We start from the raw sequence: 26,774 nt of genomic DNA on the forward strand, positions 1-26,774 counted from the left end.
AAAGGGACGGGAGATGTGGAAATGTATTTTTTTTCTTTTTTTTTTTCGGACGATATGTATTTTTTTTTTACTTTGTAATTGTAATGTATTTTTACCATCTTACCCTTGAAAAATCAAGGCTAATGGTCATTAGGTAATGGGGTTGTTGTTCCTTCAACCGTTTTAACAAACAAAAACAGATTCAAGGTAAGCATCAATCTCCCTCATGCTGAATTAACCACAAATTTAATAACCATACAATTCAGATAGAAAATATATTAACAAAAGCAAATAACTAGTTTCCAGTAGCAAACATGTTCATCTAATAATACACAAGTCAAAACACACAAAAAAAAGACAACTCGAAACGAAATAAATAATATAAAATAAAATAAAATAAATTCCCAGTTTCATATACAGGGAGAGTTTACACGGCATATGCGATAAAAAAAATGCATGTTCTGCAAGAGAAACTGAAATCCACTCTTCACTCAGCTTTAATAGCAATAAAAACACAATTCCCTGTTAAAATAAAGTTTCATTACATTAGTCTGCAGTACTTGTACCAACATTAGGTGATCAACAGTCAATCATGCCAAAGAAAAAAACAAATAAAGCAGCAATAATCAAGATCCATAAACAAATGATATGAGACTAGAAGTCGATCTTTCTCGACTTTAATTACAAGTCTTCTAGGCTAACAAGGTTAGCTTGAAACAAAATAGCCCTTAATTTGAATAAGAAATAATCTTACATTAGTTTTAGAAAAACAAATCTCAGGAAGAAAGTAATGTTTCACATAGAACTGGAGTTTATTGCAATTAATACCCGTGTTATAACGAATTGCTGAAAAACTACCTCGTGTTATTTTATTGGCAAAAACTTCCCCTGTGATTTAATTTTTACACCGGTTTAGGGGGGTTTTGTGCTAAAAAAAATTGAATCACAGGGGGTTTTTTGCCAATAAAATTGTTTTTTAGCAATTCAATATAACACAAGGGTAGTAATTGCAATAAACCCCATAGAACTGAAGCAAGAAATTCACGTAGAAATTGTATTTTACAAGTAAAAAAGCGAACCAGATATGTGATCGATACGGTCACATCACACGACTCATTTTTGCTCAACTGTCCCGGTAGCATTTCCTTCCCCTGTGAGGAGATGATCTGGATCCTGCAGGCATTAATAATAATAATACGCTATGAATTTCGCTACCGACTTCAAATGTACATACGAAATTATTAAAAAAATATGAAAAAGGTACCTCCATTCCCCACTTGATGTAATCTGGGGACTCACAAGCCTTGTACTCATCTACAAGACTCTCAATTATGTCTCTAGATTCATCAAATTCTGATAGATCATTGTCCTGTGCAAGTTTCAAGAATTATTTGTCGGCAAATTAAAGAAAATGAAAATAATATACGTCGCACTGTCTCTTTAAAGTACCTATTAATATAGCCACAACATAGGAAAATAACAGTTACTTCTCAATTAAGATGAATTTCAAGAACATTAAAATGAAGAGAAATCTTACAGCAAACATTGGGTGATTCCTATAATTGTCGAGAAAAGCTTGTCTCTTTCTGAGCTTGTCATATTGGCTCAAACACTTGGAGAACAAGTGGCGGATGCCAGTATGACTGGCTAGCATGAGTCCACTCACCTAACAAATACAAAAAGGAACGTATAATTCGGATGTCTCCGTACTTGAATTTAGTACTTATAAGCTAATTTATATTCAACATATCAAACAGATATTGTAAATATGCAACTCAGGTTGTATGAGCTTTGTAAATAAATCTTCGACGGTACTATGAATAAGTGGAAAAACACATTGATCTGAGTGTCGGATTGCTCCTTCGTTAAGAACTGAGCTGAATCTTAACTCAAGATACTATCTAGGAACAACATCAACTTTCTGTGGATGAAAAACAATATTCTATTATGTTATAGACCACATACGGCGTAAAAGAATTACAGAATATCTATCTTCCAGTTCTGATAAATATAACTGGACAACCATAAAATAAAATAAGAGTAAAATGCGTCTTGAGATATAAATACTTGAATTGAGAAAAAGGAATTTCATTTTGACACCCTATTTAGACAGAGTAACATTTATTTACTTCCAAGTTTCAAGGCAGAATATGTAAGTTTCAAGGCAGAATATGTAAGTGATACACAATAGGTTCTCAAAACAATACTTTGCACCCACTCTAGCTTTACAAAGAAATAACCCTAACTTGCTAGAGAGCTCATTGCACATATTTTCTCTCATTATTTTATTAGCAATTACTTCAAAAGCTTCACTTTGCAAAAATGGCTGACCCAAATTGCTTAGGATGTTCGTTGCACTAATTTTCTCCCACAACCAATCTAGGAAAATACAACATGTTTCCGATTCCTAAACAGAACAGTTGAAAGAAAGAAACTTCATACACAATTTCATTTATGCAATTCTTTCCTCATAAGATGTCCTATTTCCAATCGCATTTCCTTTAGTACCAGGATCTTTAAGTGTGAGATGCCAACATTCGAAGGATAAAAAGAATTACGCGTCAGCAATGCTATTTATCACATACGTCTGCCGATTCGATTTCGGTTTAAAGCTGAGATAATAATTATAGAAAGAAAAATGGATAAAATCTTACACGGTGAGCTGTTTGCACGTAAGGAGACTTCCTGGACAATGCAACCTATCAAAATCAAAAGATAGTTTCTGAGCATTCAACTTGGAGAAAAAGAAAACCTCAGTCAAAGGTAATAAATTTGAATCACACCTGAATGCTAGCTGGTCCCCACTCAATAAAATTAACAAGTTTTCTTTCACGAATTCTCTGCAGACTTTCATGGACCTGGTTTTAAGATCACCAGCAGTAGTAAAATAAAGAGAGTATGAGCAACATTGCAGGGTAACATAAATAAGAAGGGACAGTAGTAAGTCCTCCAAGATCAACATCCAATTTTCTAGCTAACTGCTAACAGAGTAAAAACCAATATTGCATTTTTCTATTAATGAGATCGAAACATCAAGATCTCTACTGCATTATCTTAGTAAGGAGATAGATATACTTCAATAATTTTATAACGAATTTCAGTTTTCCAGTTATCTCCGTCTTTACATATTTGTCAATTTTCATGCACATTTTACATTTTCCCATACTTCTCATCCATTATCAATTTGAGTTTATTGAGCAACTATCAAGATAATTGCAATTTCATAACCTAAGATCGGCAAACTTCAATTTTTATTTTCAGTAGTTTGATGCCTTCTTCCATACTATATCTTATGAGAACGCAAATTGGAGTACAATTAAAAATCAAAAGCACACAACTGCACAATCTATGGCAAACTATGCGTACGATTCCAATAGCATCATATGCCTGCATATATTTGTAAGTTTCCTAGTATCACATCCTCGTCGCGTTTCCAGCAAACAAGAAATGATAAAAATAAATTCTATTACAATAAAATACCGAATCGATTTCACAACAAGTATTTTTCCCATGCAAACAACTTTCAAGGAATAATATCAGAATTTATTGAGAATCTGTTATAAAATACCTGAGTAGGATCCACTTCTCCCTGAATAATGTTTAAAATTGATATGTATTTTGCCTGGCTAGCTTCTTTTGTTCGAGCGCAAGAGGAAACCATGATATTTTTTGTCTGTAAAGGAGAACACAATGAGAACTATATTCATGTATATACATATATAGCAGATTTAAATAATTTTCTCTTGCCTGAAGAAGTCTTCTCATTACATCAAGTACAGTTGTTTTCCGAATTACATTAGCCTGCCAATGTAATACACCAGAATTAGATTGCAAATTTACGATTTTACAGAGTAACAATGAAACTACTCTTAAGATACAGTGCATACAGAAAGAAAGCAAGGCCCTGCTTTATATTTAACAATAAAATAATATGTGAAGGCACCATTGGTACTATTGACATAGCAGCCAACATCTGGCATTTCAGAAGACACATGACATAGCATCTTATCACAGTTAACTGATCACTGTATATAAGTAATCCGCTTAAGAGAAATACAATGACTGGTGCAAATAAGTTGCAAAGATGTGTATAGGGTATGAGGGATAATAGTGACCATATACTTACAGAGATTTGACTGACAAGAATTGCTTTCTCAAATATAATTTTTAAATGCGAGATTCAAATCATCTCAGTCAAAGAATAGAGAAAGTATTAATGTTCTTTTATCTCATTTTGCTTATATTATTATCAACGTTCTTTATTCCTAAGTTTCAGATTTTAGAAATTAAATAAAATTTGTACAATGTTTTTATTTCAAAAGTATCGTTATCTTCATGATTTACTAGTGGCCTTTTCTCTCACAATCATAGAATTTGCTTACTCATGAATATATTATAAAAACTTGATAAAAATCTGTAATGGTAAAACATGTATAGGTGAAAATTTTAATGGGACAAATTTGATATACCAACTTTAAATTTCATGGTAAAATTCGAGAATCAGCCAAACATTTGACATTGACTGGATATTAGTGAAGAAACTCATGGGTCACTTAGATCATTTTTGAAAGTGTATCCTCTCATTGGACATAATGGCAAAACTCATCTAACAAACATATATATACTCTAAAGTACATAAAAATCATAATTAGAATCATGTGAAGAAAATCCTATATAAATCAGGTTGAAAATTACCAGTAAAACCTTTTGTGTAAGGAACTATCAATAGATATATTAATACCTTTCACAAAATACTAAATAATGTCATCTATAATTAAAAAATATTAGAAAGAATTTGTTAATGATATCCAACCTGGCGCTCCACTGTAAGAGGCGTGTATCCTGTCATTAGAAAGTGGCATCGAGGAGTAGGGATCAAAGAAGCAAGAAGTCCAACCAAGTCATTATTCATATATCCAGGATAGCGTAGTGTTGTTGTACTTGCTGACATGACAGTAGACACTAGAGAATTCGTCTGAGCGAAAGTGGGAGTCGAGATATGAAGCCGCTCTACAGCAATCCTATTAAGCGAGGTATTATCAAGAACAACTACGCAATCAGCATTCAGTGTCAATCGCTTCAGCGTTAGAAGGGAGTTATATGGCTGAACCACCACATCACTAGTTTCGTTTTGGTTAGGAAATACACTGTATGTCTGAACAAGTTTTTTGCTGTATCGGTCATTTAGAGTCTCCAAAAGATAAGAACCCATCCCTGCAAACACACAATCATTTTCAGATCATGACGTAATTGTTAAATCCCACAATGATAAATAAACCTAGAATGAAACTATTCATTAATGAGTCATTCCATAAATGCTAAGAGCTCATAAATAGCATCATAAAAGAGTAAGTAAGTCTACATCAGCAAAATATATCTGTGACAAATAAGCATGACATGAATTATAATATTCACCAATGTCCGTAATGCATTTACACATTAATAGTTTGGCAAAACTGATAAACGAATAACTTCGAAGAAATAAATCAGACAGAAGAGGTTGTTAAAGCACCTGAGCCTGTTCCCCCAGCAATTGAATGGCACAGAACAAAACCCTCTAGACTATCACTGCCATCTGCCTCTCTATCAATCATGTCCATTAGATCCTCCTCATATTGCTTACCCTGATCAAAATGATAAAAGTTGCATAGATAAGGAACTTATGAAAATTATCTTAGCGTCCACCTTTATGTATTACAGAACAGAAGAAAGAAGGCTGAAAATATAAAAGTAAAATAGATGAAGTCTAAAAATGAGGAAGTTACTTAAAACGCCACATGTCAAGCTCAAGCAAGATCCTGCCTCAATGAACTTTGCTAGCAACTAATTTGTGCATATCTTGGCTTTGCAAAAGAAGTCAACAAGACCATTTATAATAAAAACAACCCGGAACCTAAATCAACACTACAATCAACCCGTATTGGAGGGTAGCATACTCATCAATCTCCTTCCATAACTACACCCCTAGTAAACAATTTGTATTTCGTGCGGATAATGCTAGTCATCCATATGTCAACTCTGATAACATGTGGTGATACTCTAAGCCAAGGAAGACTCTATGGTATAGAAAGAAGGCTAGCAACTATTTCACTTTTATCCTATTTTTCCTAGAGGAGTTAATCCAAGTTGATGGAGAAGCACATCACAAGCGTTTCAAACCATTCTAAACTTCCTTCTGAAAGGAATCAGAAGCATTAAACTGCTTGTGTTAATACAGTAACAATATAGTATTAATAAGCCAAAAAAGTGTTTATTATAAACTCGGAAAAGATGGGTAGATGTGGATGGTATCGAGACAGGATACCTAATCGAATGCAAGAGTCCAGTCTTGACCAGTGAATAAGATAAAGATAGCATAAAAGTCTCTAAAAACTTCCATTTTCTATAATTAAATAACTTTTACATAAATTTCGCTTTGCCGATTTATTCCTATATTCACGGTGTTTCACTTGGGTATGATGAGCATTTCATGAAGCAACCGGAAGTCATCAAATTGAATCCTATCACAAGATGTCTAGGCATTGGAAGAAAGGAAATTAAAATCAACTGAAAAGGTTGATATATCGAAGACCAAAGCAGAAACTCAAAATACCTAAATGTGTTGACCATTAAAAATGACAATATCAGCCCTCTTCAGTATTCCAAGGCAGGACATATTTGAGCAGATATAGTTTGTAGGAGATGGCTTACAGACAAAATACAGTCAGAAACTAAGAAGCCTACTACACTCGTAAAGAATATTTCTGGCATTTTTTAAGCACACAATCCAGGCAAATGAGTATTGGATAGGAATCAGTGCTGACCTGATGGTATCCACTAGCCCAATTATTCCCAGCACCACCACCATGATCTGCAATAAATACATTCTCGTGATTGTACAGATTCCTGTATTCACCATTTTGTATACCATTAATCACTCTAGGCTCCAAATCCATCAGTAAAGCTCGTGGTATATAATGTTGGTCGTCTGCTTGATAGAAAAACACATCTTTCCGGTCACCTCCCTGTACCATGAGCAAGAGAAGCACATATTTAGTATATTATACAAACATTGACGATTGGCTAAAATCAATGTTCTCAGATGCGACCCGACCCACCCAAACACACATTCATTTATCTTCAGGACTTATATTATTGACTATGCACGCACAAATTTTCCAACAATTTCATGCACAATAACTGGTAGTCTTAACCAGAAAAAAAAAAAAGGAAAAGGGTAATCTTCCTCTGTTACCATATTGAATTTATAGTGTTACAATTGATTGTCTATATCAATGTACATTTCCTGAATTTTGCCCAATTTTCTTTCTCAACCAACTTTCTGATCCAAAGAGTAACACTGCCGTACGTGTAATTTGAAACAATTAATCTACAAAGAAGATCTTCATAAAACATTCGAGAGTTAAAGCGTAAAGATACTTCCAACTTGATTAGTACAAATAAATTCCATGAAAAAGAAGAGAACAAATTGAGCACAGCCCAAACTTTAACTATAACCTCGAACGGGCGTGTAACATATCATCCAGCCTACCCAGTGAAAGTTCAGTCTTGGATTCAGTTCTCAGAATCTACAGTTAGCTTGTACATTCAATAATTGACACCCAGTGAGATAATTAATTAACTCATCCCCCAAGGAAACAAGCATTAACCATCTTTTACTCCACTAATCGAGATCCAAATTGAGGAATCATGAAGCCGAAGCAGTGCAAACACCAAAGCACGAGGTACAACCGAGAGAGAGAGAGAGAGAGAGAGAGAGAGAGAGAGAGAGAGAGAGAGGCGAACCTGAGTGGCAAAGTCTTCGAGAATCCCATCTTTGCTGATGCCGTGCTCGAGACAGAGCTGCTTCCAGAACTCCATCCCGATCTGGTTTCCGCATTGCCCCACTTGCAACGTGATTATCTCCCTCGGCATATTTTCCAATTTCCACCACAAGTGAACTAGGGTTTCTGTGAAATGGTGAAGAAAAAGAAATTGGGGATTCGTAGTTTCCTTGTCGTTCTCCTCTGCTTTGATTTGCTTAGCTTTGCTTTGCTTTGTAATGGTTTCTTCTTCTTTTACCTTCCAACAATGGCGGAGAGTGGTAGTGGCCGGCTTGTATTGGGGTTTGGAAAGCCGAAAAGATGAGGTAGGGGTTTGGGGGAGGGGGAGGGCAGCGCGCCAATTTAATCAAATTGGAGAAACAAAAAACCAAGTGGAAAATTCAAAATGGAATAATTTTGACTGAGCTTTATTTTTATTTATTATATTGTTTCTTTTTTTATATATAAACTAGTAACTCACCCGTGCGATGCACGGGGATTAATTAAAAACATTAAAATGACTTAATGTATAAAATTGACGAAGAACAATTATTTCGAGAATGCTAAGAATACAACCGAACAAAAAAATAAAAATTCGTATCTTAATCAAGCAATAAAAATTTTGCATATAGAATAAACTGACAAAATTCTAAAAACCATCCACGTTAAAATGTAGCAAGTAACTTCCATACTGAAATCAAAGCATCGCACCAGTCTTGCACATGAATCTGATTGTTGTTAAAGGAGACAATGAAACTACAATCAGATATACGATAGGATGACAAATAAGTTGTTATTTTTGCACATTTTCAATATATAAGTTAAAGACGTTACGTAGATAAATAATATATATATATATATATATATATATATATATATATATATATATGTGTGTGAGCATATTGAAAGAAAACAATGTTAAACATAAATAAAACTAATATATGTGTTTGTCAATGTGTACATTTATATTCTTTCGAATACTTCTTTGTACACGACGTTGCTAGTAACACTGGACAACTCACCGGATTCCCCCTTTATTAAAATCTTTATTCCAGATCTACTCTTCACTCGAGACAACGCTACGTACAATTGACCGTGACTGAAAACAGGCCTTGGAAGGTACAATCCAACGTGCGAGAGAGTTTGCCCTTGACTTTTGTTGATTGTCATGGCAAATGATATAATCACCGGATACTGACGTCTTTGAAATTTAACTGGCAATGTGGAATTCGAAGGTATCAAAGTCATCCGAGGAATAAATACCATGTCGCCAACATTCTTACCGGATAATACTTTGCAACTAATTACATGCATGCCCAGTCTTTCAACTTGGAGACGAGTTCCATTGCATAAACCTCTTGCTTGATCGATATTCCTAATGAGCATGACGGGAACTCCTTTCTTTAATTTTAGCTCATGCGGCGGCAGACCGGAGCACGATATTGTATTGAGAAATTCGGTGGAATAAATTTCTGCATTAATCTCGCAACCTGCTTCGTCCATGCACAGACTGTCAGAGCTCAGGTAAACCTTTTCCTCTTCTTCAATAAGTGATGACAGATAATCGTTTACATATATAACACTCTCATTTGTAGGCCCCAGAATGGCCCTCCCTTGAAAGAAATCAGGATTGGCAATGTTATTCAACAAATCCGGATACACAAACTGCAGTAGCTCTGAAAAAGCATCCTCTGATTCTCGAATTAGCATGTCCTCAGGAATTTCAATCGAGGCCTCACCATCATTGTAGTCTCCAGCTTCTCCATTTCCAATTCTCAGAATCCATTCTGCAAATTCCCTTATTTCATCTTCGTTAGATGAAGATGAATTCAACTGAAGCCTCATATTTTTATGCAACCTCATGACACGACATTCTCTCCACAATGGTGATGAATTGATCGTAGCATGTACGATGTCTTGCCTCGATGCTTTAAGTACAACAGGTAATATCTGTCTAAAGTCACCACCAAGTACGATAACCTTACCACCAAAAGGTTTTTCAGAATTCAAAATCGATCGCATAATTCTATCTAATGCTTCAAAACAAAACCTATGCATCATCGGGGCCTCATCCCATATAATAAGCTTTGCTTCAATCAACAGCTCTGCTTGAGGACTTTGTTGTTTGATGCTGCAAGTGGAGCTCTCATGCACAATTATCGGGAGTCCAAATCTAGAATGTGCTGTTCTACCACCCGGAAGGAGCAATGAAGCAATACCGCTCGAGGCAACATTAATGACAATGCCCTTCTCAGAACGAACAGCGGCGGAAAGTGTGTTCCAAATAAATGTCTTCCCGGTGCCCCCATGGCCGTACAGGAAAAACATACCTCCACTGTTCTCCGAAACTGCATTCATGATCGTGTCGTAAACTTTTTTCTGGTCAGGTGTTATAGACGATAATAACTTTTGAAGTTCGACACGCATTTCAGAGACATCGTAATCCAATTCATCCAGTATTAACCTATTCTCAGTGTCGTCTAGCATTGTATGTATCGGTACAGGCATAGGTGCATAATTACGTAAACTCTTACCATTGCTCTGCAGTATTTTCTCAATCTCAATGAGGGCATAATTCTTCAAGTCATCCTCTGATAAGGTTAACGCTGCACAAGTATAAAGATACAAATAATAATTATATCGGTACTACAATTATCGTATATGTACTAAGGTTTTTAAATTAGATATATACCTGGATTATTACGACGTTTTTGATGTCTGTAATTAATGTCATCAGATAACTCCGACCAACATTTCTCCCATACATACTCAGGCCTGCTCAAATTATTTGCCAATAACAGAATAGCGAACAGTAATCTTGTGCAGTATGCGCTCGCCCATCTACTTACTTCCTTTATGCCGTCAATGTACTCTTTGTCATCCTGCAACAAACCTAATACGTAGCATGCGTCCCTAAAGGTATCGTAGACCTTCATATTCACGCTTCTGAGTTCTTCATAGCTTGTGCAACCAGCTTGAATATTAAGCAACAACCTTAGATAGTAGTCTTCTCCCTTCCCTGGGGGAACATTATTAAGTCTTCCGATTGAAAATCCTTTTTTTCGTGGCTCCCATGACATAGACTCATTTGAGTAAACGAAGTGCTGTGGGAAATCCGCATACTTGATTGTTCTGGCTTCCGGAAAACGCTTGTTTGCCTCAAACCAAGCTAAGAACATACTTTGTTTGGCAGACGGTCTATTGACTACGTTCTGCAAATGTTGATTTTCGTGATACACAACCATTTGACTATCAGGTAGGTGGGAGCTCAAACGAATCACGGGGGGGTCTCTGTAATGAATATCAAACCCAAACAACCTCCAACTGGCCTCACATGCAGATAAGTACCTGAAAAAATATTTTAAAAATATATAAGAAAATCCAATATATACACGTTGAAGTAAATAAATTGTGTAAATAAACGAATATATAAACGAATGAACATTAAGATAAGTAACAACATAAGTCGGAAATATACCTGCAGTCGTAGTACATTTTTATCTCATCGCGTATTTGTTCACCCTCATTGGTATTACGTGACTGATAAAAGGCAGCTGTAACTCGATCATTGCCCTTGTTGACATATTTGAAAAGATACTTTATCGATTTGTTCTGATTACAGAGCTCGATGTTGATGTGAGCTCTGTATTTCAACAGTAGAGCACGGTTGTAAGGAACGACATACCCATTGTCCAATAATGTTTTCTTCTTCGTTACTGTCCGGCCGTCTTCCCTTCTTCTATATGAATGGTATCCTTCATCGTCAGCCTCAGTACGTTGAACAAATCTCTTTGGAAAGCGCTTGGTGCAAATACCATCCTTCATGCAGGGAGAATTCATGTTCGCATGCCCGCATGGTCCGTGGATCATGTATTTTTTTACCAACTTATACATTTTTCGGTCGCAAGTCTTATCGGGTATTTCGGCACATATTATTCGATCAATATCTTCCGAACATTTTGGCTTATCGTCGTTATGCAACCAAAGAAGGATGTGCGCATGCGGCAAACCACGTTTTTGGAACTCAATGGTGCAGACGTCTGCATATTGAAATGAAATAATATATTAAAAATAATAAAGTTTGATAGGAACAATGATTTATTTCATAAAAATAAAATAATTTTATGCATTCATGTCATATGAAGTTTTAAATAATTTTCTGATAATGTGGTACTTACATGATCTTATCCGTCCGAAAATATGCCCTTTTTTGAAATCTGAGATCAGACTGTCCAGTTTCATCTTGAACACGCGACAAAGAATATCAGGTCGATCTTCGGGACGCAGATTCGTATCTCTCAACACCCTTTGTATTTCTGGCCACTTGGGATTGCATGTTATTGTTATAAAAAGCGATGGAAATCCAATCCAATTGCATATCTGGAGGGCGTCCATGAAGTTGTTAAACATATATCTGGGACCGTTTGTAAATGTTGATGGAAGAACTATGCGCATTCCAGCAGACGTGCCTTCACCGTCACCCTTGACAATCATTTCCTGAAGTCCTTTGTACATGTCAACCCTAAGCTTGTCCTGATTAAATCTAATGAAATTCAATCGTTGAGATTCTATCATTGAAAATCCATCAACTTGAAACTGCTGGAATAGTTTTTTCGAGTTCAACAATACTTGACTCTCTCCATTCCTTTTTTGCATCCTGTATGCAAACCATTCTCTCATGCTCACGCACCTTCGTTTCCGGCTACTATTTGATGAAGACTCTCTCAAAGGAATATCATCTCTATACCCATCTTCACCGTAAGGAAAAATCAAGGGGTACTGTAACGGTAGATAAAGAGGGTGTAGTTCACTAATGCGCTGAAGCCTCTTAGACTGCGTCTCGACCACAATGTCCCTTACACCCTCCTGGTTATCGAAGTCGCCAACAATGAGCGCTGCAATTTCACTGGCATTTGGTAGATTATATGTCCGACCATCAGTACTTCGGCTCTTAACCAGTCTTAATTTTACACCTCTATTTCCATTTGTAGCAATACGATCGCGTGCAGCTCTGTATGACCTTGCAAGTACGTTCGACACATCAATCATATCTTTTATCAAAGACACTATTGACGGATCTAAATTATTAGAATTGTTTCCAGATCTGAAATATAACAAAGTAATAATTAGAGACCATTATAACAAATGATGAATCTGAAATATTTATATTAAAAGATATGCATTTTTTACCTTACAGCAGCAATTCGATTTTGAACTTCATTCTCTGTGTCGAATATATAACGTTGTGCAAACTTCGGCGTGGTACCCTCCTCAGGTAATAAACTACCCAACAAATGATAATTTTGACCGTGTAGAACAAAAGTGTACGGACCGGGACTGTTGTTGACAACTGTCTGTATTTTTCCCCCAGAGAGGTGAAAGAAAACATCATATTGTACGATCTTATATTATCTTGGAAGTTCCTACTGCGTCTATCCCTACCGAATAAGAGACTTGATAGTATAGTTGGAGGATCCTTCAATTTGGGCAGCTGGACTTTACCGTTCATGCAACATAGTGAAAACTTTGGCGATTCTGTTTCACAGTGTCTGGCAAGTCTCTCGCCATACCACATCATCGCACCACATGATTGACAAACGCAACTTTGATCACCAAGATCGTCGTAATCTATGAAAATTTATCAATGTATAAAATTAATTAAAAGAATTTGAGAACGAAAGACTAATATAGAAAAAAATATTTGAATTAAAAAACAAAACTGCGTACCATCATAATCAGCAGAATCATCGCTGTTGTCTTCATTTGAAACATATTCCGAATCTACAAAAACAAAAATATTATGACAACGACAATTTTAATTCCCACATAGACTTACTACTAAGCAATGGTTGATGGATAATATTGACAAATTATAATGATATATTTACCTCCACTATCTGAACTAATATCTTGTATTGTACTTAAATCCTCGTCAATCAACATAGTTGGTGCAGATTCCAACACCAAACCACGCGCCACAGAATTTATAATTTTCTGACTCTTTGATACCCTCTTTCCAATGCGCAAGGAATTACTAAAATTATGATAATTTCACCACAAATTAATAATAATTATTTTATGACCATATTTACATAACTAAACAAATGTGTGTAAATTCAAAACTAACAGAATCACCTATTCGTCACGTACCTTATGTGCGATTCGCTGCATGTATTAGATGGATTATTTGAAATTCCGCTGCTATTTGGATCAATATTCTCCGAATCAGCCGTATAACCTAGTTAGAATACAACGATATATCATAAATACGTATATATAAATATTCGTATGGATTCATTGTAATAATTTACAAATTGTCGAACATACCACTGCAATCACCATGTATTGGCATTTTTCTTTTCAACTTTGGAAAAGTCTTGTTATTAATAATGTAGTCAACAGCTGCACAACATATTCAGTTAAGATGTGAGTAACATAAATATTTCTTAATTTATAATTAAAATGTAAATATGTAGATATTGGGTATATATAACGATTTTTTTGTACTATTGGGTTGTTGCTGATGTTTCTTGTCTGTTGAGGGAATTGAAAAACCTGCAATTGAAAAATGTGAACCGTAACTGCCGAAATCGTTTTTATACTATATAGTAAACATGTATATGTCATCAACGAAGAAAAACAAAACAAAACAATCCACTGATGATTTACCATGTGATTTTTGAGTTGTCCTCTTATTTTGAATGTATTCTTTCCTCAACGATCGTGAAGATTTGTATTCAAGTACGTCTTGTGTCGGAGCTGGATTAAAAATGAAAAAATATTTTAGTGATTTATTAATTAAATTTTCAATCATATAATGTGTTTTTTTAAACATTTTTATAGAATTATACTTATATATCAGTCATTTATGTAACACTAACCATTAGATATATCAGTCAGAACACAGCTCATTGGATTTGGAGTAATATTCGAGTTCCAACTAAACGGGTCACGTTGCATGCCTATTGAATCAGTGGGAATTCCCTTCCCTTTTACATTGGCAATATCTTGTATTGAACACTTAAGACCTATTAAAAAATAAAATATTCATACGATATAACTCATAGGATATAAAAAGAATATCTAACGAAAATTTACGTACCATTATCATTCTCTTTTATATGAAACTTCCTTGAAACTTCATTTTCCTTTAAAACACCCTTTCTTCTCACGGATGCAGACCTTACATCGTCCATGCTGTTTGATTGAACTTCAGCTGCAGTACATGAAAAGAAAAAAAAAAGAACGAAGACAAAACAAACACGTATAATTAGAAATATCTTTTATTGTTAAAATCAAGTTATAAAATATTCCGGAGTAATAAAACGTCTCACATATAGACACATCATGAAGTGATCTTGTATGCGCAAATGTAACATGACCCACTGAATCTTGTACAATATCAGCATCAAATTCCTCGATTGAGTAACCTGAAATTCCGTTCAACACATGAAAAATATTAATAAAAATATAATTTATTTAACAACAGCTAGATATCAAACTGTGAAATATGGAAACATATTATTCTTGAAACACAGCTTACCTATAGGAACATCATATAGATTATACGATTTTAGTAATTTTCGAGAAGTGCGTTTCTTATCCATGATTATATAGCAACGACCTATAAATATTGAAACGCATAAACGAACATATTGAATATAAAATTAATTTGAATCATTATAACCAAAAATATGAAATATGTATCTGCAAAATATTCCATCCTTAGTTAATTTAAGAACCTGCAACTTCTTCAGTTCAAACCTCTCTGCTTTCTTCTGCAGAACTGAAATTAAAAGCACCAAATCGCATTAGAATCGTGATAGGTAATATTAATACTACCAGGGAAAAAGGTCAGTTGCAAAATTACAAATAACCAATGAAGCGTTCTATTATTTAGTTATCGAAGCACATGAATTTGGCTCAAAAGAGGAACTGGACCTAGTTTTTACATCTATTAACTGCCCCAATTTTGATTCCTCCACCCACGAATTCTCCAACGGAATTACCTAAGTGAGGCATTCATTACTGCCGGTGCAAACGAAAATCGAAAAGCTGACCAAAAAAATCAAAATAAAATACAAAACATGATCCAAAAATTCCAATCATAAGTAGAGAGCATCAAACTCTAATAAGTAACGTGTACATTCACATACACAAAATACGAATCTTATATTACTGCATATCTATAATTAAGGAAGCAAAAGTTAATATATTATTCTACACACCGATTATTAAACTTCAAAATACATGCAAATCGATATGGATTGTTTGTTAGATGCACATTTATATTTTTTCATACACAACTTTTTTTTTAGGCATGTAATTACGATTGATTTATCAAATATTTTGTTACAATTAAAATTGATTTTTTTTCTATAATATACTACAAATTACTCATGTTATATGATATATTGTGATATATTATGGACCATGTATTATAGATTATATTTCCATACATATTAAATATTGCCTTGGTATTCAATTGGGTGATATATATATATATATATATATATATATATATATATATATATATATATATATATATATATATATATATATATATATATATATATATATATATATATATATATATATATATATATATATATATAATCCTAAAGTTTTAGATTATATAAGTTCAATCTGTGTGTATATATATATACACGTATATATCAAAAAAATTATTCATCCATACTTATTCATAATTCCAACATTATTTAATAATTTTTGGAATAATGTTGAATTTTGGAATAACTTTGGCAGTAACTCATGGGTTACGTAATTTTGGAATTTTATTATTTTAATATATTTAGTATTTTACTTTAATTACTATATTTAATTGGGGGTAATATAATTAAGTACTATACGGTACACATTATTAAATGTAACTTATAGTAATAAAAAAGTAAAATGAATTATGAACAATAACAGAAAAGAAAAATAAAAAATATCTTTTTTTTTTTTTAAAGACCTTTATTATGTGCATAACAATTTGAACAAAAAACTAAAAAATGTTACGTATAAAAAAATTTGACAATAGCACTTCTATGCATTATTATGAGAAAGTAAAATATATAAAAAAAATAGTATAATCTAAATGATCCAATATATGAAAACACAACTTGCAAAATATTAAAATTAGAACGTTCCAATATCCGGAATGGAAAAAAAAACATATTGTTCAAACTAAAATAACAAATTTCAATATCCGGAACGAAAGTGAAAAACATATTGTTCAAACTAAAATAACAAATCAAACATGAAAACTAAAAAAAGAAAAATTAAGTATGACTAATGAAACTACTCCATTTTCTCTAACTTAATTTTTTTTATCAATTTGCTTGTTGAGTGCTGCAGTGTTGGATCGTCGTCTACCTTTTCGAGAACACTATCGCCCGGTCGCTTTGACGATGGAGTAACATAAAGTACTTCACAATCATTATTCTCCGACAATGAAGAGGAATCCTAGCATAAAAGACAATGTTTTTAATAAACATATTGACTACGTATCGATTTTCCTGACCCTTTTGAATATGGAAAGAGAACATGTTTAACCTACCTTTGACGATATAATAGGACCATCATTATAATCATTTACACTTGGGGAATGTCCACCGTTGTTATGATTCTATGTAAATAAAAGACAAAAATTATATTAAATAGTGATTAAAAAAACAATAAGTAATAATGCAAATTAATCAAATGTACATACCTCGTTCAATTTATAATGTTCCGTAAACGCAGTAATGACAGAGTCATCAAAACAAACTTTGTTAATACGGTATGTTGAATTTGCTGGATCGTGTACATTCTTTTCCAGAACGTTAAGTTTGAATAACATCATTCTATCAACCAGAGCATCAAGTTCCTTTGGATATTCGAAATCATCTTCTCCCTAATTAGTAACGGAAAATAAGTTTAAATAAATGTACCTACGAATATTAAAAAAAATTACGAACGCTTATTGACTTTTACCCTATCGTGTATACGCTGAATTAATGCATCGGCAGAAAGATCCAACATCATTTCTGCATCTTTTCCAAATACTATCAATGTTGCGGTATTTGTGTCGTCCATGACAATGAACTCAATTTTGTACCTATAAACAATAGTACAATATATTAACACGCTTATATTAATCTATAACAATTTTGGAATAGTTGTTATGTTAGCTATTTTTTAAATCCTAGTACTACATTAATTTTTAATTTAATATATTTAAATGTCAGTAGTAATTAACAAACAGAAATTGATTTTAATTATAAAATAAATAAAAATAAATAGTGCTTACATGGGGTTAGCCGAATGATATTTCTTATTACAATGAACACAATACCACATCTTCAAATCCTTCTCAACGGATTTCTTACACTTCGTATTCGGGCAGCTATAAAACCACCACTTTGATTTTTTCACCAAATTTGTGATCGTTGCCAATACAATGCATGTGCCAATCTAGAATTTAATAGGATAATACATTAAAATATATAGTTCAAGTTTGAAGATTATATATATGCAGATAAATTTATGAAACACATTAGGAATACCTCAGGCGATTCATTTAAGTCATCCAAAGTTTTTCTAATAGACTTATGAACAAAGTCGTCCTCATATGAGTACGAAGAATTTGATGACATTTGACTTACGACTCGACAACTATCTGGCTGGCTTTGAGTGAGTCTGTAAAAACACTCAATGTTGGATTAATAAGGTGGATTTATATAAAATAAAAAATATACACAGAGATTTATGTTTAAACAAACCTTGATTTGTAGTCATTGATTTCGTCAATGTTTGCATTTATCATAAACCGGGAAGAATGCAATGTATTGGAGACCTCAATGTCACCTGAAAAATGATTAACTTAAATCCTAACGTATAGTACAAATGTATTCAATACAATTTTTAAAGCAAGTAAAAATATGAAGAATTCAATACAATGTTTAAAGCAAGAAAAAATATGAAGAATACCTTTTCGCATTTGCGCGGTTGCGTATTGTAACACGGCAATATATGGTCCTTCATTAATATCTAGTACAGTTTCAATCACTTGCTCAGCATATTTCTCCCACAACATGCATCTAATCTTATTACCGCTGTTAAGAAATAAAACAAATGAATTCGATATTATTTATAAATACGAACATATTATAAATAAATTGACAAACAAAAATAAGAAGTGTGTTCAATAAGTACATACTCGAGATCTTGGAGTTCTATCAGAAGTTTCTTTTTTTGAACGCCTTCTTTTGTGAGGAAGGGTTCGATTTCACCTTTTCCAACGATATAACCGATGATATCTATAAAAAACGTATACAATGTTAGTAAAAAATGCTAAAAAAACTTTACATAAACATGAATGATAAACGTTATTTATTATTACCAATCAGTCGTTCATTGTTGTTTGACACCTCAATTATTTTTGGGAAAGGGACGAATTTGAATGCAGATGATGGGATGGATGGCAAATCGATTTGTTTGAAAGTAGTCCTTGAATCAAAATTGATCCGATAATCTGACCGTGTATGCTTGTATGTTTTAAACCCCGCACCAACATTCAGATTATTTAACAAATAACATTTGTTCGCCCGAATCTTATTATCGTATTTGAACACCAGTTTGTAGTGAACTGTGGCGATGCACGGGGATCAATTCTAAGTACAAATTTTTAATGACAAAAACATGCCAATGAGGTAAATCAAACACTTTTATGTATGAAAAGAGAATGTTAATGCGATACATGATGGTAATATAAAAAATGAAAAATATGTTTTAGATCAAATATAATTATCGAACGAAAACTTTGAATAATTGATAAATAATATGATATAATCTTAAAAGTTTAAAAACAAAATCAATTCCATTTGATTTAACTACCGATATAAAAAAAATGATAAAAAGGAAATATAAAATACAGAAATTGTGATATAAAAAATAAGATACATTATCAGACCTAAACGGTACAACTATCTCATCCAATACTTTGTATCTTGGGTTAACTGCAAAAAATCCCCTAAACTTTGGACGTTTTTGCGCTTTACCCCTGAACGGAAAAAAGTTGCACGGGCATACCTGAACTTCAGTTTTCTTAGCACCGATGTCCAAAATGTCTATTTTTGGCCAAAATTGACCGGAAGTCAAATCACGTGCCTAACACGTGACTTTAGCTGGGATAAATTGGTCATTTCCCTTATACTCAATTTTCTTCCTTTTCTTTTTAATAAATATAAATAAATCTTAAAAAGAAAAAAATAAAAAAGAAGAATAAGTTTCTTCTTCCCGTCACCATCATCCCCAACCAAGCTCTTCCCTTCACCACCTGCCCCAACAAAACTACTCTTCATCCACTTCAGCCCTCAGCCACCGCTTGTCGCCTCTGCTTCACCTCCCTCCGCCGTCTGTCTTTCGCAACTCCACCGCTTGCCCAACTCTGCTTCGCTGCCTTCCGCCGCCTTTCTTTCGCATATCCACTGCTTGCCCAACTCTGCTTCGCCGCCCTCCGCCGCCTGCCGCCTCTACTTCACTGCTTCACTGCCCATCGGAATTAAGGACTATAACTCGAAAGCAAATCACACCAAAACACCAAATTAATCAATCTTTCTCTTTCCCAAAAAAAATATCAAATTGAGGATTGTATGGTTGATTAAGCTTTGATTCAAAAAACTCAAATTCCTCGGCGGAATCAAACTCTGATTCAAAGAAGAAGAAAAAATGTTCTGGAGCTGAAATTGACGCACCGCCGCCGAAGGTTTCAATGGTGGAAGGTTTATCCCTTGCTACAGTGTCATATTTCCACCAAATTGGTTGCTTCCACCACTGCAATTCGCTGCCGCTGCCACTCGTTGATTAATTGGGCAAAGAATGAACCACCAGCCGGCGGTCAAACTTTGAGACCGGAGCACTGGCGAAAAACCCCAATCTCTTTGCCTTGTGATGGTGAAGGGGTGGATTGAATAGCAGATTTTCGAGATCGAACTAACAGATATGGGGGGATGGATTGAAATTGGTTCGGAAGGGGTGGTGGTGCGGCGTCGGATCAGAAGTTCTGGTAGGTGGTTGTCTAATTTGTGTGTGGTGGACGAAGATGATGGGTTTTTAAATTTCTTTTTTTCTTTTTTGTTTTTCTTTTCTTCTTTCTTTCATTTTTCCTTTTTTTAATTATTTATATTTATTAAAAAGAAAATGAAGAAAATTTGTGTAAAAGAAAAATACTAATTTACCCCAGCTAAAGTCACGTGTTATGCACGTGATTTAACTTCCGGTCAATTTTGGCCAAAAATGGACATTTTGGAGATCGGTGCTAAGAAAACCGGAGTTCAGGTATGCCCGTGCAACTTTTTTCCGTTCAGGGGGTAAAGCGCAAAAACGTCCAAAGTTTAGGGGATTTTTTGCAGTTAACCCTTGTATCTTTAACAGAAACTTAATTATCAAAGTAGTGTTTTATAGCACATGCATTGACATCGTCTATAAGTGCAACTCCAATGGAAATATATCAAAATGGAGCTTTAAACATTCATTTGATATACATTTTTGCTTCTAAAAAGAAAAAAGATCACTCCAACCACAAGTATCAAATAAATTCTCAAATTTTAAATATATGAATAATTATATTTTTAAGTTCCACATGTCAAATAGTGATAGGTTAATAAAGTGGTTATATTTTTTATACCTCATTTCCAGGGAGTATTTTTGCACCTCGGGTGGTTGAGTATCAAAATAATTCTCACTTTAATGCCTCCGTTGGAGGAGGATTTTTTAATTTTAGAGTATCAAAGTGGTAGTTTTTTGGTTTGATAGCCATTTAGTTCCTCCACTGGAGTTGTTCTAACACTCTTTGCGAGTAACATGCATATTTTACATTGTTCAAATGCAATCAGTGGTACACATTACTGAAACATAATCACCTAAAAGTGTACAAAATAAATACTTTATGTTCTAAATCACCTTGTTTAAAAAACAATTAGTGGAGTAGATAATAAAATTAGTATAAAGTGAAAATAAACTAATACGGTAAAATAAATATACATGTAAAAGATACAAACAACAAATGTGGGTCACAATATACAATTTTTATGTACATTTATATACCCTGAAAATCTTCATAGTAGACAATATTGCAAGTAATATATTAGTCGTCTATTCCGACTTGATGAATATCTTTATGTCACATCTACTCTTAACTCTCCATATTTTGCGACATATAATAGTCCGTGCCACCTCTACTCTTCACTGTCCATATTGCGACGTATAATAGTCCATACCACCTCTAATACCAAAATTAATATTACTATTACTACTACTATTAATACTAATATCAATACTTATAATATTAACACAAAAATCAATACTAATACTAATAACAAAATTAATACCAATACCAATACCAATGTCAATGCCAATACCAATACTAATACGAATACCAATACCAATATCGATACCAATACCAATGCCAATACCAATACCAATACCAATACCAATACCAATACCAATACCAATATCAATACCAATACCAATACCAACACCAACACCAATACCAATACCAATACCAATACCAACACCAACACCAATACCAATACCAACACCAATACCAATACCAATATCAATATCAATACCAATACAAATACGAATACGAATACTAATACGAATACAAATACTAATATGAATACGAATATAAATACGAATATAAATATAAATACGAATACGAATACTAATACAAATACGAATATGAATACTAATACGAATACTAACATTAATATTAATTCTAACATTAATACTAACACAAACACAAAACACTAACACTAACACTAACACTAATACTAATACTAATATTAATACTAATACTAATACTAATAACTAATACTAATACTAATGTTAATACTAATACAAATCATAATTCTAATTATAATGTTAATTTTAATCCTAACCTTAATCATACTCCTACTATATGTAGTTGATTTTGATACTTTTCGCAGTTGATTTTGATACCTAATAGTTGATTTCAGATTGGTAAACCTTGAATGGCACAATTTTTTAGTTATTTACCATAATTTTATATTGTGAAAAATAAAAAAGAAAATGAAAATAGTAGTTTTTATCGTATTTGAACACCAGTTTGTGATGAATCTCCGGCAGCGGAAACCACCTGAACGTCTTCCACAAACGTGCTTTCCATGGGCAATCTTCTTCTACTTCAAAGCCACGACGTTTCTGGGTAAGACGTTCCTCTATTCCAGCAACGACGAGATAATGTGATCTAGATACCAACGGATTAGGTGGTACAACGAGACTGGTGGCGTTTTTTTTTACTCTTTTTTGCGCAACAGTGTAATTAGTATTTTCGCGAGACGGCTGTAGGGTTTGATATTGGTCGCAATCTAGTTTTTGGTGGCGTCGATGGTTTTGACACGACGAGGCTAGGGTTTGGTATTGATTGCAACCCTTCTCTTACAATTTAGTCGCGCGGTACAAGATAATTTATTCTTTAGTAGTTGATTTCGATGATTAGTAGTTGGTTTCGGTGTTTTTTGTAGTTGATTTCGCTATTTTCATAGTAGATTTCGATAATATTGTAGTTGGTTTCGATGATTTTGTAGTTGGTTTCAATAATTTTGTTGTTGGTTTCGATGAATTTGTAGTTGTTTTCGGTAAATTGTAGTGGATTACTATAAATTGTAGCTTGTAGTTGGTTGCAAAAAAATTGTAGTTGGATTGAACTCTTTTTATAGTTGTTTTTGTTATAATTTGTAGTTGTGATATAATTTGGTAGTGGATTACTGAAATTTGTAGTCGATTACAATTTAGTAATTGTAGTTGATTATTGTAATTTGTAATTGTTTAAGATATGGTAAATCTGCCAGGAAAAAAATGACAAATTTATTACAAATTAATTTATCAAAAAATAAATCTATTAGAAATAAAAAAAGAAAAATGTAGAAATAGAATGATATATAGATAGTGGGTAAGAGGGGTGGATAATTGGAATAATGTAAGACCTCGTTTGGTTAGGGAGATTAGGCATAATTAATTAAATAATTGGACTTTGTTTGATGTTTTGTATCCCCAATAACTTTGTCAGGTCGACCTGCAAATATTATGTTATCATGGTTTATCTTGCCTCTTAGGCAACCTTTTCGTTGGACGTCGCGAGGTCAGATAAAATAATTGGATTTTCATTAGATTATTTAATCTTATCTTGGCTAATCTTATCTTGACAACTAAACAAGGCATAAGGGTAAAATGGAATTATGAGAAGTTAGGGGGATCTCAATTGCAAATAACTAAGTGAATTTAGTTATATTAAAACAAATATTGAGGGGTCTCGCTAATAAACCCTTAATCTCCGATCTTGAAATATTGAAATACATAGGAAGGTATTATTTTTTTTAAACTTAACATTCAAAGTTACTTCAGGGTCCATTTGGATTGAGGGATTTGGAGGAGGGATTTCAAATCCATTATAACAAATCCCTTGAACTTGTTTGGATTGAGGGATTTAAAGATGAATTTCAAATCCACATCCCTCATTTTTAGTTGTTTTTTGAGCAATTGGTGTGTATTTCAAATTACTCCAAATTTGGAGTCATTTCAAATCCTTTCTCCAAATCAAATCCCCTCCAAATCCCTCCATCCAAACGTACTCTCATAGTGAATTTGGTTTAGAAAATGAATCAAAAGACTCTACCAGTGAACTTTAGCAAGAATTTGAGCCCACGTATTGTAATATAAATGAGTACTATAGTATTTGATTGTCCCATCTGATTGATTAATTGAGTGTTGTAGTATTTGCTCGATGTTTTTGCAGCTATTTTTCATTATTTATATTTATTTTTATAGTCGATTACTTTAATTTTGTAATGAATTATGTTATTTTTTGTAGTTTTCAATAGTAGATTACGTTGTTTTTTTTTTTTTGTTGTTAATTTTTGTAGTTTTCAATAATGGATTACCGTAAATTTACAGTGGATTCCGATATGCTTGTAGTGGATTTTCGATAAAATTGGAGTGAATTTTTAAATTTTTGCCTTTGAAAATGGTATTTTTGAATGTATTGAACTAAAACGTCTTTGCCTTCTTTTTCTTCGTTCCAATTTCTTGAGAAGACGAGTGATGGCGGCGGGGGTGGCAAGGTGGGTGATGCTTAGATACAAGTGATTGACGGTGCAATGTTTGTTGGTTTTTTATTTGGTGTCATTTTCTTTTTGAAAATAAAATAGAGAAATAGTACCAATTTTGTTAGATTTTTTCTAATCGTATATTTTTTTTCAAAGGGCGTTGTATTTTTTTGAAATTAATGGTTTATTTACATTCGTTAAAGTTGACTACTTTAATTTAGTGCATTGTATTAGTATTATAGTGGGATTACGTTAAATATGTAGTAGATTACGCTAATTTTACAGTGGATTTATGTTATTTTCATATTGGTTTTTGATAAATTTATAATGAATTTGATAATTGTGAAGTGAATTTCAATTTGATAACCTCCCCGAAAAAATAAAATATAAATATTAAAAATAACTGATTTTTTTTTTTAAATTAAAAAAACAAAAGTTAAAAGAAAAAAACAATTAAAATGAAAAAAACATTTTTTTTTAAACACAAATAGAAAAAAAGAACATTAAAAACAGAAAATAAAAATAAACGGTTTTTTTTTTAAATCAAAATGAAAAAAAGAAAAATATAAATAATTTTTTTTAATTTAAATAAAAACCCAAAAATAAAAGAAAAATTAAAAAATATAAAAATAAAGAAATCCAAAAGGACACTAACAAAAATCTCTAATTCGGCAAGGCATCACCTATTAAACACGTTTGATAGAGACATCTGAATGGAACCCTTTAGCTCTTAGTGCATCTTCATAAGTTATGCAAACTTATATTTTAGTTTTTATAAACACCCAAGAGGAAAAAATGAATCTGAAACCTGTGCACTTGGAATAACTTTCCCCTTTTTCTGCTTTTTCTTAGATTTAGTAGCAGTAGATTCTTGGAAGGGTAATGATATACGCAGGCCAAATTAAACATTCAGGCACTTTTTTACAATGATTTTTTACCTTTTTACTATAACTATTTACCTTTTGTACTATTCCTACCAAATCCTATAAAATATAAAACTCAACATTCAAAGTGAAAAATTTCGGATATTCAACAATTTTTGCGATGGATCCAAACAACTTAGACCCGAATGTAAGTTTTTTGTTTTTTTCCCACAACCCTATATGCTCGTGTGAATTTACGCGAGCACTTGGCAAGTGCTCGTGTAAATTCACACGAGGAGATGAATTTTATGTTTTATTCATGTGCTCGTGTGAATTTACGCGAGCACTTGCCAAGTGCTCGCGTAAATTCACACGAGCACATGAACATATTTTTTTTTTTTTAATTCGCTCGTGTGATTTCACACGAGCAGAGAAGGTTTGCTCATGTGAAATCACACGAGCAGAACGTCTCTGTTCGTGTGAAATCACACGAGCAACACAATTTTTTTTTTTTTTAGTTTTGTTCTTTAGTTTTATAATTTGCTAACTACATTAATATAAAAACAGGAAGTATACATAGATGTGGATGAAGATATTGAAACATTCGAACTACATGATTTCAGTGAATTTTTCACAATTTCGACTGCATTTGATAGTAAAGATGCACTAGTCGAGTGGGCGATGAATATGGCCATCAGTCAAGGACATGAGATTAGGCGACAGTCTTACCACGAGGGCCGACAATATTTGACTTGTAAAAGAGCCTATAAGAGTCGAGGAAAAAATGCAGAGGTCAAAACAAGCCGGAAGTCCGGTTCAATAAAGTGTAAATGCCCTTTTGCGCTATGGGGTAAAGAGGGTCGTGATGGATTATGGTGCCTTACCATAAAAAATGGCAATCACAATCATTTTCCTCATAAATATCCACAAGGACTACGTTCGCTAAGTCGCCTGAGTGAAGAGCAACGAGAAGTGACAAAGATACTGAAAAAGAGCCATGTGAAGCCGAAGGAAAT

At 33.3% G+C, this 26,774-nt stretch overlaps 2 protein-coding genes across 2 annotated transcripts; both read right to left on the minus strand.

Annotated features, from left to right (window-relative positions):
- Nucleotides 1-240: 240 nt before the first annotated feature.
- Nucleotides 241-8,194, minus strand: LOC105956247 (tubulin gamma-1 chain). Its single transcript, XM_012980094.2, has 12 exons — nt 7,765-8,194; nt 6,783-6,983; nt 5,492-5,603; nt 4,793-5,193; nt 3,727-3,780; nt 3,548-3,652; nt 2,763-2,837; nt 2,634-2,678; nt 1,517-1,645; nt 1,244-1,348; nt 1,059-1,152; nt 241-501 (listed from the first exon to the last, which is right to left on the minus strand). The coding sequence occupies exons 1-11, from the start codon at nt 7,891-7,893 to the stop codon at nt 1,093-1,095; spliced, it is 1,416 nt and encodes a 471-aa protein (XP_012835548.1). The 5' UTR covers nt 7,894-8,194; the 3' UTR covers nt 241-501; nt 1,059-1,092.
- A 550-nt stretch (nt 8,195-8,744) lies between these two features.
- LOC105951518 (uncharacterized) lies at nt 8,745-20,128 on the minus strand. The gene is made up of 25 exons (XM_088820222.1): nt 20,071-20,128; nt 18,985-19,084; nt 18,756-18,880; nt 18,548-18,632; nt 18,332-18,464; nt 18,121-18,239; nt 17,760-17,883; nt 17,497-17,679; nt 17,344-17,412; nt 17,160-17,249; nt 15,546-15,567; nt 15,325-15,405; nt 15,116-15,211; nt 14,884-14,997; nt 14,663-14,809; nt 14,109-14,183; nt 13,932-14,019; nt 13,670-13,815; nt 13,509-13,562; nt 13,181-13,409; nt 12,972-13,064; nt 11,960-12,885; nt 11,260-11,821; nt 10,474-11,129; nt 8,745-10,387 (listed from the first exon to the last, which is right to left on the minus strand). The coding sequence occupies exons 1-25, from the start codon at nt 20,126-20,128 to the stop codon at nt 8,745-8,747; spliced, it is 6,018 nt and encodes a 2,005-aa protein (XP_088676348.1).
- Between the last annotated feature and the right edge of the window lie 6,646 nt (nt 20,129-26,774).

The sequence above is a fragment of the Erythranthe guttata genome, chromosome 7 (assembly GCF_056151865.1).
Source record: "Erythranthe guttata isolate IM_541 chromosome 7, IM_541, whole genome shotgun sequence".
Lineage (NCBI taxonomy): Eukaryota > Viridiplantae > Streptophyta > Magnoliopsida > Lamiales > Phrymaceae > Erythranthe > Erythranthe guttata.